General features: G+C 37.9%; 2 protein-coding genes across 2 annotated transcripts; both read left to right on the forward strand.

The window, feature by feature from the left end:
- The first annotated feature begins 369 nt into the window (after window positions 1-369).
- LOC306970204 (choline-phosphate cytidylyltransferase B-like) lies at window positions 370-6,970 on the forward strand. Its single transcript, XM_079566083.1, has 9 exons — window positions 370-498; window positions 1,892-2,165; window positions 3,281-3,380; window positions 4,956-5,072; window positions 5,170-5,321; window positions 5,402-5,480; window positions 5,559-5,701; window positions 5,778-5,966; window positions 6,594-6,970. Exons 2-9 carry the CDS (start codon window positions 2,082-2,084, stop codon window positions 6,846-6,848), a joined length of 1,119 nt encoding a protein of 372 aa, XP_079422209.1. The 5' UTR covers window positions 370-498; window positions 1,892-2,081; the 3' UTR covers window positions 6,849-6,970.
- A 1,201-nt stretch (window positions 6,971-8,171) lies between these two features.
- On the forward strand, window positions 8,172-14,737 carry LOC306970289 (palmitoyltransferase ZDHHC20-B-like). The gene is made up of 13 exons (XM_079566204.1): window positions 8,172-8,304; window positions 9,058-9,084; window positions 9,556-9,650; window positions 9,723-9,843; window positions 11,588-11,657; window positions 11,765-11,797; window positions 11,882-12,002; window positions 13,302-13,434; window positions 13,503-13,629; window positions 13,700-13,786; window positions 13,856-13,935; window positions 14,043-14,079; window positions 14,165-14,737. Coding segments are annotated over exons 1-13 (1,050 nt in total). The 5' UTR covers window positions 8,172-8,186; the 3' UTR covers window positions 14,166-14,737.
- Window positions 14,738-15,765: the final 1,028 nt, after the last annotated feature.

Consider the following 15,765-nt stretch of genomic DNA (forward strand, 5'->3'; position numbering starts at 1 on the left):
CCTGCTTTTGAACAATGACACAAATGTTAAGGCTATCGGGTTAAAACAGTTTCGCTTTATTTGTAGAAACACTCCAATTCACAATCGACAAAACACTAAGTCCTTGTTTTGAACCTACTGCGAGTTTCTATTCTTGCAAACCGTAGAATTCCTCTTTTCTCAGCGCAAAGCTACAGTTTCACAGCTGTAACCTTTGCTCCTTATGTTCAGCCTTGAGTTTCTACAGCCCACTTGTCCTGTTTACCGAGTCACACACGCTCTCCTGCCGCGAGACTTTATCAGCCGCGTTATCAACATCAAAAGATTCTCTGCATTTCTCTTACCTGTGTTCACTGCTCCTCTCTTCAGTCAGAGCCGTAAAGCGTCTGTAGTGTCTTCATATTTGCAACTGGATCTTTGTTAAAAGACGAGAGAGGAAGAAGTGTCATGCAGTATTCCCGCCCTGCATGTCTTCACAGAGAAAGGCCCCACCCCTTCCACAGGTCAATGTGCTCACAGGTGAGCTCAGGCTCTCCTGAAACCGGTCCGGTCACTGCGGAGCGTGTCGGTGCGTTTCTCCTGCGCCAAAAAATCACAGTGAAAGTCAAGGATTACAGTGATTAACGTGACCACATATAATAAATAATAGACACGGCCATCACGGTTGACTTGTGTGGTAGTGAAGCGGCGGTGGCAAGAGTTGAAGTGATCAGGAGTGTGTGTGAGTGAGAAGGGGAAATGTGAATCACAGCGCTGGGTTAGTTTCTGTGGGAGTTGCCTGAATTTATTCATAAATCATAAATCTTGCCAAACAGAAACGTGATTTAAAGCTACGTGACAAGGCATGAGATAAGACAACGTGAAGTGAACAAAAGTGTTTAGATAAGTTGAGGTAAGCTATGTCTTTTGCTGATTTCTTTCTTTTGTAGCCTATATACAACAATGTACTTGACAGGAAAGGTCTTTCTTTCTTCCTTTCTTTCTTTCTTTCTTTCTTTCTTTCTTTCTTTCTTTCTTTCTTTCTTTCTTTCTTTCTTTCTTTCTTTCTTTCTTTCTTTCTTTCTTTCTTTCTTTCTTTCTTTCTTTCTTTCCCTTTTCCTTTCTGTTATATATCTTTGTAATAAATCCGATTAAAGACCAGCCCACTCCATCATTTTACGTCTGGATAAAGTCTATAATATAATGAGTTGTTACATCAGAGAAAGAATCAGTTTTAAAGACTGTATATGTAAATCACTGTTTCATAAACTGAATGATTTGCTGATATTCAACACATTGCGTCAACTGCCTGAGGGTGCAGTCTCTCTGACGTTCACCCACTAAACATGCATGCTTTTAAGATGGTGGGAGGAGAGTGGAGACTATCAAATGCCAAATACCAAATATAATATCATTGCGCACAAATATTCTCCTCATTAAAAAGGCATTGCTGTTAAAATACACACACACAGGGGAAACTTGTCTTCACTTTAAGTTGAATAACAGAAATAAATGAACTTTTTAACGATATTCTAATTTTCCGAGTTTCACCTGTATTTACTACGGTACTTTACAAACAATATTAGACAATTCAGTCTGGCAATTGTTAACCAAGACAGGACAAAGTTGATACTATTGTGAAATAACAGAAATGTGAAATAAGAACTGCTTTAAAGCACAAAGTCTGTACAAAGTAACTGATAGTTTGATTACATAATAGCCCTCTGTAAACCATATGGGACTCTTAAACACTGAAGCAATAGGCCTATATATTGTTTGGTTCCAAAGGGTGTCTAAGGGGATATAATGTGATAGGTCGCTTCCCTATAGGCTGCTCCCACATTAAAGCTTGTTCTTCACAATAACATCAAAAAGATTAAAATATCATACAAGTGTCAACAGGATTTATTTTGAACTTGTTTCCTGTGTACAGAATCTTCCGGCTGCATTGTTTTCCCAGGAAATATGGGAAGGTCTCCACTCTCCACACACTATTGATTATCTGTGCCCCTGGAGTGGAATGGACTTTGCCCACTACGTACACTTGTCACCGGGTCAGGCTGGGTGCACTCTTAGGCAGAGATCTCACTGCACGGTACGTTCAGCAGCTCAGACAGAGCAGGATGGCCGGGAAGAGACGAAACAGAAATAACAATGGCCAACAGCAACAACAGGCCGCTCAGAACCCGAGAAGAGCACCACAAAAGGTAAGTCGTAGTTCATTCAGTCCTAGCCAATGTCCACGTCCTGCCAAACCGAAATTTGATTCAAGAGAGTTCATGTTCCTTTTATGAATGATGATTGAATATTAGAGTGAAGAAGTAAAATGTAATTATTGAATTAAAGTCGCAAGGAATCAGAGTAAATGTTTAAGAAAGTTTGAAATCTGGATAAAGGTTCAGAGAGGGCACCTGACAAAGACCTAACCTTACACATCATGTGTCACTGTGCTCCAGATGAGTCCTGTGGTTATCATTGAAATAGAAATGCATGCTCAGGAAATATGTTGTACAGTATCTTCTAAATGTCTTATTCATAATGACTTGCCAATGCTAAGTGATTAAAATAGACCAATGGCATTTTAACAGTTGAAGATACAGATTATCACTGTCACTGTAGATAACACATGAGTCTGTGTATAATTAACACAAAGTCCAGAACCAATTCAAATACTAATTATTTTACAACTATGTATTTATCTATCCATAGAGATGATTAAATGCAAATGTTTTTAATAATGTCTGGGTTTTACTGACATGAGTCTTATGTTTTGTGAGTATGCTTATTTGCCAGCCATACACATTTATAGGTCTTATCGTATGCCACTTTTTGACGCCTGAGCATTGAAATGGAATGTTTTAGAGCTTGATTTGTAGAGAAATGAAAAGAAGAAAAATATCATCAAAGCAGAAGTGGAGATAGTGGAATGTCTTAATGAAAAAATAGAGGGGCGCTATGACCTTATGACTAGCTGATGGGATGCAAGTGTTTGAAGCTGTGTGGAGAAGGCGGAATATGCAGGATGACTCAAACATGCAGGAATGAAACAACTCCAAGCATAGTTTCATAACGGGACAGTGTGGCTAAGAGCTCAAAAAGTTTTTGAAGGAGAATAAATAAGTTATGGGTAAATGGTAAGTAGCAGGTTGTCTGTCACTTAACATGTTCCTCTGGGTGCAAGTGTGTACATGTTCAAAGAATGGGTGAACTCAAGGGAGAAAATGTCCTCAGGCGGAAATGGGATTGTAAACACAGTGAAGTACTACCAGGTCCTTTTGCAGGTAATGTGGAGGACTCAGACAGTTTCCTTTTTCTTTTCCAGGCGCTGAGAGAGCCAGCTCCTTTTGCCAAGTCCACAAGCTCTGAAGCAGAGGTTTCCACAGAGAAGCTGACTATAGCCCAGGCACGGAGGGGCACACCAGGTTCACAAAATAGTTTACAGTAAAAGCCTTAATATAAACATAGAGCGGCAGTTTGAGTATAATAACAACACTGTACCAATTATTGTTATCACAAGATTAGGTGGCAGACCATCCACATCACAAGAAGCTCCAGCATATTGCATATCACTTAGGTCTTACATCTGTCTGAGATACTTTGCTCCTGCAGCCTGAAACTATTTATAACTTAAAAGTATACAGTATAAAGTTCTGTTTTAGCCTAGATTCTCCCATTTTAGTTACATTTTAGTCTTGTGTTAGTCCTGATTACTGTTATTAACTGTGTTGAAAAGGTTTAGAAAAATATATAGCGCAACATTTTGCGCCTAGTAGGAGTGCACCTCCAGATCTTGCCACTCCAGACTCCAGCGCTTTTAAGTGGGAAGTACATGGGGTGGAGACACACCATACACCCATAGCCAATGGCAATGTTATGTACAATAGCCTTTTCCTTTTTTTTTTAAATTGTTTTTTGTGCTCATGTCAGGAAGGAATATTTATGTTGCAAGTCATATGGTCTACACACAACATGTTTTTGCTTTTTTCCCCCCTTTTTTCCCCGTTCCCTCCACCCTGTTTCGCCCCCCACCCCCACCCCAATGCCACATTGAGAAATAATAATACTAAAAAAATAAAAAGAATTTAAAAAATCATCAACAATAACAATGACAATAACATCTGAAAGGCCTAGTTTTCAAACATGTATATGTAGATAAGTAAATTTGGAAAAAATTAGGAAATAATGTGAAAACTTGGGGCAGATTGGGGCAAAAATTGGGGAATGTAGCGTGAGAAAATGTGAAGATATGTAGGGGAAAAAATAAATAAATTAAATAAATTAAAAATTCAGGGAAAAAGAAAATATGAAAAAATTGGTGGTACGATTTTATTTTATTTTTTCAATTAATAACCACTCACTTAGATTAAGATCGGAGAAAGAATAAATAAATAAATAAAACTCTGTTCGGCATCGGCACTGGAGACCGAGCATTGCCAGTTCACTGGCATCAAGAAAAAATATGTAAATAAATAAGTAGAATGTAAATAAATAAGTAGAAGTACAATAGCCTTTTCCTCCAACCAGACTCCATGGCCAGGAAGAGGGGTAGGGTTGTGGGGGAGTTGGGGTGAATATTTGTTTTGGTCACATTAGCGCAATTACGGCTGAGTGAGTGCCGACCCACGCCACAGCGGGACTGGCTATAGGCGACATCTCTTTTTCTCGGGACACGAACATTGTTTAGATCACGATGGGGTTAATAAAGCTTTTGTTTTGACCTGTGAGAGCCTATGATGCTTAAAGAAGAACAAGAAGCCCAGCGCAATGTAAACAAGGAAATCAATTTAAGGCTGCCACCAGAGACCATTGTTCTCAGTGCTGCTTGTAATAAACCACGCCTCAGTCTTCTCTCTCTTATAACCATAGCGCTTGAAGCTTGTGCTGTCCTTGCGCCAGGCACAAGATCTGGCCCCTAGTGTCTTGTTATGACAATAAATATTAAAGAATGATTGTGAATTTGAGCAAAGATCGATAAAAATGACTATGATTTGTTATAGCTCATCGTCCAGTGCGAGTCTACGCTGATGGCATTTTTGATCTCTTTCATTCGGGACACGCTCGAGCCCTGATGCAAGCCAAAAACGTGTTCCCCAACACGCACCTAATAGTTGGAGGTACTATTCGCTTCAAAAAACCCTGTGCAGTTAAAACAATGTAGATGTCAACATCATACATGAGCGTTTCAATGGTCACAATGATCCTTGCCCATAGTCTGCAGCGACGAACTCACTCACAAATACAAAGGATTTACTGTGATGTCAGAAGATGAACGGTACGATGCTCTGAGACACTGTCGATATGTGGATGAAGTAGTTCGGGACGCTCCCTGGACCCTCACCCCAGAGTTTCTCAAACTACATAAGGTAATAATTGTGTCCTGATCAAAAATAACATCAAAGTTACAAATACAGATGAATTTAATTAATTCACATAATATCAATAGATTGACTTTGTGGCCCATGATGACATCCCCTACACCTCTGCTGGATCAGAGGACGTTTACAAGCACATCAAGGAGGCAGGTGAAGAAGCACTTTGTTTTGTGATTATCAACACTGTTTGAAAATTCTGCAAGGCAATAATTAATATTGTGATGTCAGGTATGTTTGTGGCGACTGAGCGAACAGAAGGCATCTCCACCTCTGATCTCATCACAAGGATAGTTCGGAATTATGATGTCTATGTTCGGCGTAACCTGCAAAGAGGCTACACAGCACGAGAACTAAATGTCGGCTTCATTAATGTGAGAAGAGTTCATTTTAAAGTGTTGTTTGTACAGTATCTTGCAATCAGTGATGTGTCACATGCTTCTTAAACAGGAGAACAAGTATCGACTTCAGAACCAGGTTGATAAGGTGAAAGAGACGGTACGCACTGTGGAGGAAAAGTCCAAAAGTTTTGTCTACAAGGTGGAGGAGAAGAGCCATGATCTGATTCACAAGTGGGAGGAAAAATCACGAGAATTTATTGGCAACTTCCTGGAGCTTTTTGGACCCGATGGAGCCTGGGTAGGGCTACTTACACTGTGCATACACTGAAAATGGTTAACAATAAGGCCAAATATTCCCTATTGACACATTTGCTTGCTTGAACTTGTTAAAGTACTCCAGAAACGGATCTCATATTAAATGAAAATCATCTACCTTCCCTTTTATTTAAATTTAGATTTTTTTTTCCAATTGAACGTGCTTCATTACATCATGTAACAAATTAATATAAGTTGGAGTTTCTTTTTTTAAATTCCAATTTAGTAATATCAGACTTCTAGATCGCGCGGAAACAAATTTGATAACCGTTTTCTGCTTGTTAATATGATTAGCAGCAGTTACTGGGGGTACTCCAAAAAGCCAACCTTTTTAAGACTTAAAATGTTATGGGGCAACCATTAAAAATATATCCAGAGACATTTTTAAATACGTTTGTGTATTAACCATATATTACCATAAACTCACACATTTAAACATTATGAGTAAGAATAGAAAACAACTGTATACAAGAAACCAGGTTGCCAGAGAGTAAATGTAGAACAAATCCAAGGGACAACTGAGGAAGCCCCCAGGCAGACATAGGACATCTAACAGTCCTCAACCAATAGAATCATACTTTGACCTTAATGTCCTTTTCTCTGTGTTTAGCATGCAATTCAAGAGAGGAGTGGGCGCATGCTGCAGGCGCTCTCGCCGTACTCATCACCACGGGGCTCTCCCAGCAGCAGTCCCACCAGAAGACGTTCTGTTTCTCCAGGCTCCTCTCCGTCTCTGTCCTCCTCCTCCTCACTCAGTGCACCCTCCTCTCTCAGTGCACCCTCCTCTCCTTCAGCCTCCTCTCGGAAAAAAGGCAAAAGATCTTCAATCAAATCTCCCTCCACCTATGCCAGACATGAACAATAAGCATCGCATGGCTTCACTGGTGCAAATGAAATCAGAGTTTTTATTTTATTTTATTCCTAATAAATAATAATCTGATGAATGTAATGTAAACACAATAATGTTTTTGTACATCACTCCTCCACAGTCGCTTCCCTGTGAGGATGCATTTAAGCATCGTAGTATTTAAATTTTACTTTATATAAAGTGACCCTGTCATAACTTGAAGATCATAACATCAACTTTATATATATATATATAATAAACTCGATTGAGCAGAAGCTATTTGACTTTTTCCTTTCAGCTATATTTGAAATTATTTGACAACAGCAGAAAATACAGGAGTCGACATCACCTTTTTTGTTCATTGGCCCATATGGCAAGGCTTTTCTTTTTTTTTAATCCAATTCGGGCTTTAACTAACCACAGTTGCAAACTAAAGTTTTTAGTGTGTATACTTTGTAATATAAGATAGGCTTCTTGCTATAAGTTATATGAAGTTTCTATCAAACATGAGACAAATACATTTTACATAAATGCCTTTTTGATTATTATTTATCTATTAAATATGGTGTAGATTACAAATCAGCAGAAATTCTGTCTCCAAGATACATGTAGGGCATGCTAAGCATAAAGTAAATTCCAACTGCCCCATGGAGTCAATGTCATTGTCCCTGCCAGTGCACTTGAGCACACTGATATGAATCACAAAATACATATAGTACCGGTCAAAAGTATGGAAAACCTCTTTTATGTATGTTTTCTTTTATTTCAAGATTATTTACATTGAAAATTCTCACTGAAGGCATCCATTTAAGAATGGACATATATGGAATTATGTTTTAAACAAACGTTTTTCTTTTCTTTTGCACACTATTGACATTTCCTCAATAGGAAGTAGTCACCAAAAATATACTTCACAGGACTGTTGAAAAGTTTGAAAACCATTTCAGATGATTACCTTATGAAGCTCATTGAGAAAATGGCAAGAGTAAATGGTGAAATAAATGTTATTTCACACGTTTGTGTTTTTTACATAATTCCATCCATCCATACATCCATCCATACATCCATACATCCATACATACATAGTTTAATGCCTTCAATGAGACTCGTACCATGTTAATAGTGTTGACCGGTATTGTACATTTGATATGACTTGAAATATAGGCATTTACATTATGAGCCAATTATAAAACAACGCTCATATCAAACGTTTACACAGGTGCGAAACGTGCGCTTTGTTTATAGAAACAAGTACAACTGCGCATGCGCCTGGCTGCCTGGTCCTGGGAGTTGTAGTTTTTGTTTTTGCTAAATCAGCATACATTACGCGCAGCGAGCCTGTCCCGCAGATTAAAGATGGCGCCCTCTCATGCGCTAAGGTGCTGTAAACGGGCTTTAAACTGGGTGCCTGTCCTGTTTATAAATCTGGTCATCGGCTGGTCTTATTATGCTTATGTCGTGGAGCTGTGTGTCTGTAAGTACACTTGTTTTTTAGCCATTTGCCCCCTGGCATTTATTGTAATCTTCTCAATGTTGGGTAGTTACGTGATTGTTAACTTTGTCAAGCCGCTGCTGAATGGGATGTAAAACTCCTCAGACTAGAAGGAGTGTTCATAAAAACAGCAAATTAAACCACTTTCGAAATGTTTACGACAATAAAGCAGCACAAATGTCCATGTACAGTCTGGGTTAAACTTTGCACTAGAGTGTAGGCAATAGGCATAGGATTAATATTCATCACAATTTAACAATAACATGCATGATTCGATAGGGCACAAGTGTCTATTGATTATTAGTGTTGATAAGTAGTAAATAGACATATACATATAGGAAGCATGTAAGCTGTAATAACACCCATATCTATTTATTTATTTGTTTATTTATTTGTTGCTGTTGTTGAGCGTTCCTGCAGTTGTGTCATAAGGTGTCCAATGTCCATATAGCAGCCTATAGGGTAATGGTACAAATGCTGTATATGTTAGAGCAGGAACACAAAGCCCTCTGTTGTGAAGGGGTGAATGCTGGTCGTACCAGGCTGCTGCCACATGGAGGGGTGGCGTGAGACTATGATGGATGTGTAGAAAAAGGATGATTACACATAATACATTTATGTATATCAGAAGTTAAGCTTAGCTTTGCTTTAGCTGCCAAATCAAGTGTTATTTGGAAATACAACTGCTTAGGTTAATATTCTCGTTCTCTCTTTCTCCCTTTTATTTTTGTCCAGATACAATCCCAAATGATGCCGAAAGAAGTAAGACATACCATTGCAGTTTGGATTTGTCTTTTTTTTGTATTGCCTATTACTAGTCCTATTACAATAACACAGTGTGGTACGTTATTGCAATAAGCGATAATGTTGACTATTTAATCCCATTTACAGTAATAACACTGAGTCAGTGCTTTGTGCAAATGTACATAACCATATCTTAAAAGCTACAATACATTTAAAGCACAATGAAGGACATTATTCTTCAATTAGTTGTCCCTCTAACGGCAAATATGTTAATTTTTTTTACTCTACCGCCCTTTTGTAAAGACACATTTTTTCTTTTCCTCTAGTTCAATTGAAGGTACATAGTATGATAAATACTGAGTTGATCTAGGCACTATTGTGACTCTTGTGACTACTGTGGTCAAGCCCAAACCTCTCTTTAACTCCACATAGTTTAACGTTAATTATAATCAGTTACAATCAATGACCTTTTTCCCCTTTTTTAAACAGTCAGTTATTTAGTCATCTTCCACATCTGCCTCATTATGTTTATATGGTCATACTGGAAAACCATATGGGTCACACCAGCTGAACCCTCTAAAGCCGTAAGTTTTTTTTGTTTTGTTTGATCTCCATAATATTTGATTGTCTTAATGTATTTTCTCTTTCCCTGGCAGTTCGGTTTGCCCAGGGCTGAGAAGGATCAGTTTGAAAGAGAGGAAAGAGCAGAAGTGCAGCAGGAGATTTTGAAGAAAGTAGCAAGAAATTTACCCATTTACACCCGCACTGCTGGAGGAGGTGAGCCATGGCCAAATCAAACTAAAACATATTCCTTTAACATATCCGACTCATGCACAAAGGTTTAGAATCACAACACTGTTTTTTAAGCTTAATTTTTCTTTTTAACCTCTCAGCAGACTGAGAGTGCTGGTAAAAAGAGAGGCTGCAGGAGTTTTTTAGTCGTTTTTCATTAGGAGCAGAACGACCCGGGTCATGTGAGAGCGGTTCAAATTGGTGGGGGCCGTCCCCGCAGGTTTGTGCTTTTGAGGATTTTATAATAGACCGCTGTGAGAGCAGGTCTGTCCCGCTGTTGGTTTAAGATCAAGTTACAATAGCTGGTGGACAAATTACTTCTGTTTATTACAATCTGTTTATATTATTTTCAGCTATTAGTCCAATTATACTACATTCTAAACCAGGGGTCTCCAACAGGTGAGATGATTCAGTCCGGCCCCTGACTTGTAGAGCACAAATTCCTGTGCATTTAAAAAAGAAAAAAGCTGAATGTTTTACGGAAATAATCAGTGCGCTCATTCCAGCCACTAGGGGGGCACTTAAATAAAAAAAGGAAAGAATTCCACACGTGTCCAGCAGAGGGCACAGACTTAAAAAGAGATCAGGATAAAAACAGCAAATTATAGCCACGTGGTAAATGGTCAGTCTGCCCCAGGGCGGCTGTGGCTACAATAGTAGCTTAACACCACCAAGTGCTGAGTGAATAAATAGTGACTACAGTGTAGCAGAGACTTGTGGCACAGGCTTGTTAAGTGCAATACAAGTGTAAGCCGAGGCTATAGTCCTGACAGGCTCATTATTATTCTTTTATTGAAACAAGTTTCCTCAATAGTATTTTCCCAATTAAAACATATTTCACAGAAGTTTTTGTTTATGGACCCCGGTATTACACTCCTGATATATTTTGGCCCCAGGGAAATTTACTTAGAGACCCCTGTTCTAAACTCACCATGGTGGGTAATAATGGATTTAGCTAGTATTCAATGCTTTCTGAATGCTTTCCCAACTGTTGCTAATAACTAGCATTGTTTTGCTAAACATTTTAGCTCAACATGAAATAGACATTCCCACAGAATATGACTGCTCATCGCCAAAACAGGTAAACGCTGAGGCCACAGCGAACTGAAAGGCAGAGCAGGTCTTCACGGCCAGTTTAGTTGGTTTCAGGTGCCGCGCCAATGCCTAAACATCAACTTATGCTTGAAATACTTCCGTCTTCTCTCGTGGATCAGCATGGGTGACTGCGGATGTGAATAATAACACCTCAAATACTAGCGCTTTTTGGACATTCATGGATGCTTTATTACTTTACAGAGGTTATGGAGGGATTTGTTGGTGAGGAGAAGGAGCTTGTATTCTATGGGAACAGGAGCTGTTGGAGGATACTGGTGATATGTTCTCTGTGTGTTTTTCCTTTCTGTCTGACTCAGGGGGTTTGAAATGGTGCAGGTACAGTTAGTGATATTTCCTGTGGGAGCCCAAGTTCATTTACTCTCACATACAGACTCCCATCAGGATAATTTATAACGCACTGAATCAGGATGTCCTAAAGGAGCAAAAAGGGAGTCAGTATTTACAATCTACAATAAAGTATGTTGGAGGCTGGTCAGTGGTCACCAGTGTAAACAATCATGTTCAAGACGTTGTTGGTTTCCTTTTCAATGATCTTAAATACCTTGTAATAAGTGTCTGGTGGGAGTTGCAGAATCTGAAAGCCACCGTTTACTTCTTTGTTTTCTGTCAATAGCGGTTAGATACTGTGACCCTTGCCAAGTAATCAAACCTGACCGCTGCCATCACTGCTCCACTTGTGAGAGGTGAGACACTTTTACAATATACTCAACAAATATAGATTATATCCATAGGCGTAGTATTGGACATTATATAAGATGATCTTTTCAACCTCTCTATTGTCCTTCTGCAGGTGTGTGTTGAAAATGGACCATCACTGCCCCTGGTAAACCCTTTTGTGTCATTGTTTCAGATTCAGTTTTATAAATAGCACGTTCTCTTTGTTCATCTCAGCCCTCCTTTTCCTCAGGGTCAATAACTGCGTTGGATTCTCAAACTACAAATACTTCATCCTGTTCCTGGGCTATGCTACACTCTACTGCATCGTCATTTGTGCAACGGTTATACAGTATTTCATCAAATTCTGGAGGGTAAGTCGGTGTAGGACTTCCTCTTTAGCATTTGACACTGACAGGGCAGTTTTACACCATAGATCTGTTGAAAATAATGGAGGAATGTGAACCAAAAACCACATAACTACTATAAGTGTGTGGGTCATGTGATGTGTTTCTGGTGGTGTCGCTGAACACACAGTTTACACAGTGACTGTCACACGGTCCCATGATGAGAAGCTTGTGGATGTGGACAAACATAACACAAACAAACAAAACATCTGCAAAGAATGAAAATAATTACTTTGCATTATTTATTATCAATGAGGTTATTTAAATAGCTTTTTAAGACAAAGATGACGTTTGGATAGGGCAGTACGATTTAAAAAGAAAATAATAATTGTTTGTTTTTATTAAAGTTTTCGATTTGCAAATGTTGTGAAATAAAGATCCAGTTCACTGTGTGCATATTTTTACATGGTTCGTGGTTTGAAGCACTTGAGAAATGTCTGAATTGTGAACTTTAACTGTAAGTTAATACAAGAATCACAAACTGAACATGCTTGTAGAGGTCTAAATTACAGTGTCAGTAGATGTTGTTTTCAAAGACATCTAATGAATGAATGAATGGTTATATTTAATATATACCTGGATGTTTTGTCTCTCTGCTGCTGACTAAATCAGAATTTGCCCGAGATTGCCTTGTGACAGTGCAGAATTCAAACACCTGTGCACTTTCATGTATCACCACCCACTGTTGAATCTTGTGAAATACAGTTTCTAACACAGCCAGCCTTATAAGAAGCTACATCTTTTGTTGTGAAACGCCGCCATTAAGTCTGGAAAATCCAGCGGGTTCAATTGATCAAAGTGATAATTTTATGATAAATTTATGATAAATTTTGATACAGCAATATTACAATAACTTTGTTATTATCCTAATGCATATTCATTGATTTCTGTTAAAAACACCACCTCCCTCACACACACTGCACACACACATACAAACACACCAATTTCTCAGTCTATGTTTTCTTCATTCTGTCTTTGGTCAATGTATGTGATCTTGTTTTGTGTCGTGTGGTGGTTTGTTTCGTTGTTGCTAGTTGTAATAAATGTTAGTATTTTTTTTTCTTTAAGGGTGAACTGAGATCATTTTCATTAATTGTGCAGCTGTAATTTGTAAGAATGAATGTATCATATCTCTCTATGTAAATGTTTGTATTTCTTTCTGAGTTTGAAAGAACCAGAATCAACCAACCAATTATAATTTAATATAAATAGTTCTTGTACACTTTCCTACACCAAACTACTAATTTATATTCTGTTTATTTTCAGAAACTGCTGCCAGACACTCACGCCAAGTTCCACATTTTATTTCTGTTCTTTGTGGCGGCTCTGTTTTCCATCAGCATCGTCTCCCTGCTCAGCTATCACCTGTGGCTCGTCGGGAAGAACAGAACCACGATAGGTATCTTCACAACACGCACATGTTTTTATATCATTTTATCTCTAATCTATGTCGTTGTTTTCATTCAGAGGCTTTCAGAGCCCCTGTCTTTATCAATGGTCCAGACAGAAATGGCTTCTCTTTAGGATTCAGAAGAAACATGGCTGAAGTCTTTGGCGACCAGCCCAAATACTGGTTTTTCCCTGTTTTCTCTGGGTTAGTATTACACATTTTTAGGTCTATCCCTAAAAGTTTGAAGCTAACTTGGCTGGTTTTATTTTGTCAGTCTGGGAGATGGGCATTCATTTGTTACCAGGTTGGTTCATATAGATCCTGAGCAGGCAAACAACATCGTGCAGCAAAATGGCAAAAGGCAAGTGATAAATGTTTAAAGAAATTGACATTGCTATAATTATTGGCTCAAATTATTTATTAATTTTACTTGCAGCGCTGTTGATGGCGCGACAAATGTCTGTCAGCCTGAGAATAATGAACAACACACAATGGACAATAACAAAACAGGTACTTTCACGGTTGTTTGGCTACATTGAATTATTTTTTATATCTATTGTGAAAAGGTCTTTATTTTTTTTTATTTCTACACTGAATTGTTTTTCTTTTGGATAAAGGACACGCAGACTCTGTGGCAATAGAGACTGAGCCATAGTGAGTAATTACAGTGCTGTTTCATGTTTTTTTTGCATTTTGGTGATTTATATTTGTATGATTAATTGTCATGTGTTATATGCAGGTTAAGACATTTTCAAGCACAAACGAGCGATGCCTTAACCTCTCTCTATGAGCCTCTCATTACGTCCTCTGCACTGAGCTACATGTCAAGGTGCACTAGTGTCTCTGTACTATGTGCTATCACAGTGATCACCACAGGCAGACCTGTGACCTTTTGACTGTCCCAAGCAGGTCTCTAGTTCTGTCTCTGCTTTTGTGGAAAGTAGTTTGTTCCCTGCTTTGGTCGTAAAAGACGGAGAATATGCTCGCAGTTGATTGTGTAGCAGAAAATTGGTTTATAAAATAGTATTCCATTGTATTAATAAGCAATGTAACTCAATCTTGTTGAACTTCCGTGGGCTGCTAGTCCAAAAGTGTGAAGACAAATTTTGCCCTTGGGGAAAATGTGATTTTTAACCACTGTGTCTTAAGGGTATAATATATATCAGGGCAAATCCACAAATGCAAATATTTTGTCTTTGAGCAACCAAAACGTGAATACAGGGTTGTCATTTTTTAATTTAATTTTAATGTTTGAAGTACTAACCAGTTCATTGAAAGATTGGGGATATGAAGGAACAAATGCAATGGATTCTTTATTTTAGTTACAGTATTTATTTTTTAGGTTTATATCTTCAGTGTGCATAAAGCAAATTGCATTACTCCTGAATAAACAGTAACTTAACTATGTCCCACCAGTTGCACTACCACCGGTGGTGCAAATATGAAAAATGAGACATTTATGTCATTCACGTTGCATTCCAACAGTAGAGCAATATCTTAATATGTGTACACAATAGGGGGCAGGGGGACTTTGCCAATAGACCTGAATCAGATGTTGATATTTTCATATTTATAAGAGATGTTTCAACCACAAACAAGTGGCTTCATCAGGGCAGCGCTTCCAGAATAATGTAATAGTTCATTTCAACACTCGATGTTTTTTAATTCATCTCATGCTTCAAAACCATGTCTCAGTATTTTTTTAAATGATTGTTTTATATTTTAACTAAGCTGTAATATTTCTCACCAAAATAGAACAAAAATGAACTAAATGCATTTAATGTAAGATGTTTAACATCATAATGGCTTTGTTTACATTTACTAGTGTAAAGAACAGGTTACTATGACCAACTGCAAACAGCCTGTGGGCTTTTATCTCTTCCAAAAACACAACTATTGCACTGTGTAAGTCTATGTAAAATGTGTGTAAATTATACTGAAATTTTTCTATGTATACTATTTATTATTATGAACAAACTGTTTTTGTAATTTTTTTTACTAAGCTTCACCCAAGATGAAAACTAATATGGAAGTAAAATTGTTTATTTGAATGCACTGATTTTAATTGACTGAACTGAATAAAAGCTACTTATGATGCTGTTTTTTATTGGGAAAACGCTGAAGGATTTGTGAATTTTTGTGTTGCAATAATAAACACTTAAGTGAGAGGCACTGTAAAGAGGAACAAATACATTTAGAGAACACTTTGAAACTTGCTATAGATTACAGACTTGAATATAAAAAAAACTTTTAATATCTTCTTCTATAGAAATTAGTAGTAAAAACCTGAAAAAATTATACAATTTCACCATTTCTGGGGTCGAACGCTGATTCATATTC

The sequence above is a fragment of the Gobius niger genome (genome assembly GCF_951799975.1).
Source record: "Gobius niger genome assembly, chromosome: 11".
Classification (NCBI taxonomy): domain Eukaryota; kingdom Metazoa; phylum Chordata; class Actinopteri; order Gobiiformes; family Gobiidae; genus Gobius; species Gobius niger.

Excerpts from the sequence above, each read along its gene's own strand:
- LOC306970204 (XM_079566083.1), top strand. The coding sequence starts at position 2,082 with ATGGCCGGGAAGAGACGAAACAGAAATAACAATGGCCAACAGCAACAA. Across the intron at positions 3,381-4,955 it reads GGCACGGAGGGGCACACCAG|CTCATCGTCCAGTGCGAGTC; the intron begins GTTCACAAAATA and ends GATTTGTTATAG. Across the intron at positions 5,322-5,401 it reads AGTTTCTCAAACTACATAAG|ATTGACTTTGTGGCCCATGA; the intron begins GTAATAATTGTG and ends TAATATCAATAG.
- LOC306970289 (XM_079566204.1), top strand. The coding sequence starts at position 8,187 with ATGGCGCCCTCTCATGCGCTAAGGTGCTGTAAACGGGCTTTAAACTGG. Across the intron at positions 9,844-11,587 it reads CACCCGCACTGCTGGAGGAG|CGGTTAGATACTGTGACCCT; the intron begins GTGAGCCATGGC and ends TTCTGTCAATAG. Across the intron at positions 11,658-11,764 it reads CACTGCTCCACTTGTGAGAG|GTGTGTGTTGAAAATGGACC; the intron begins GTGAGACACTTT and ends GTCCTTCTGCAG.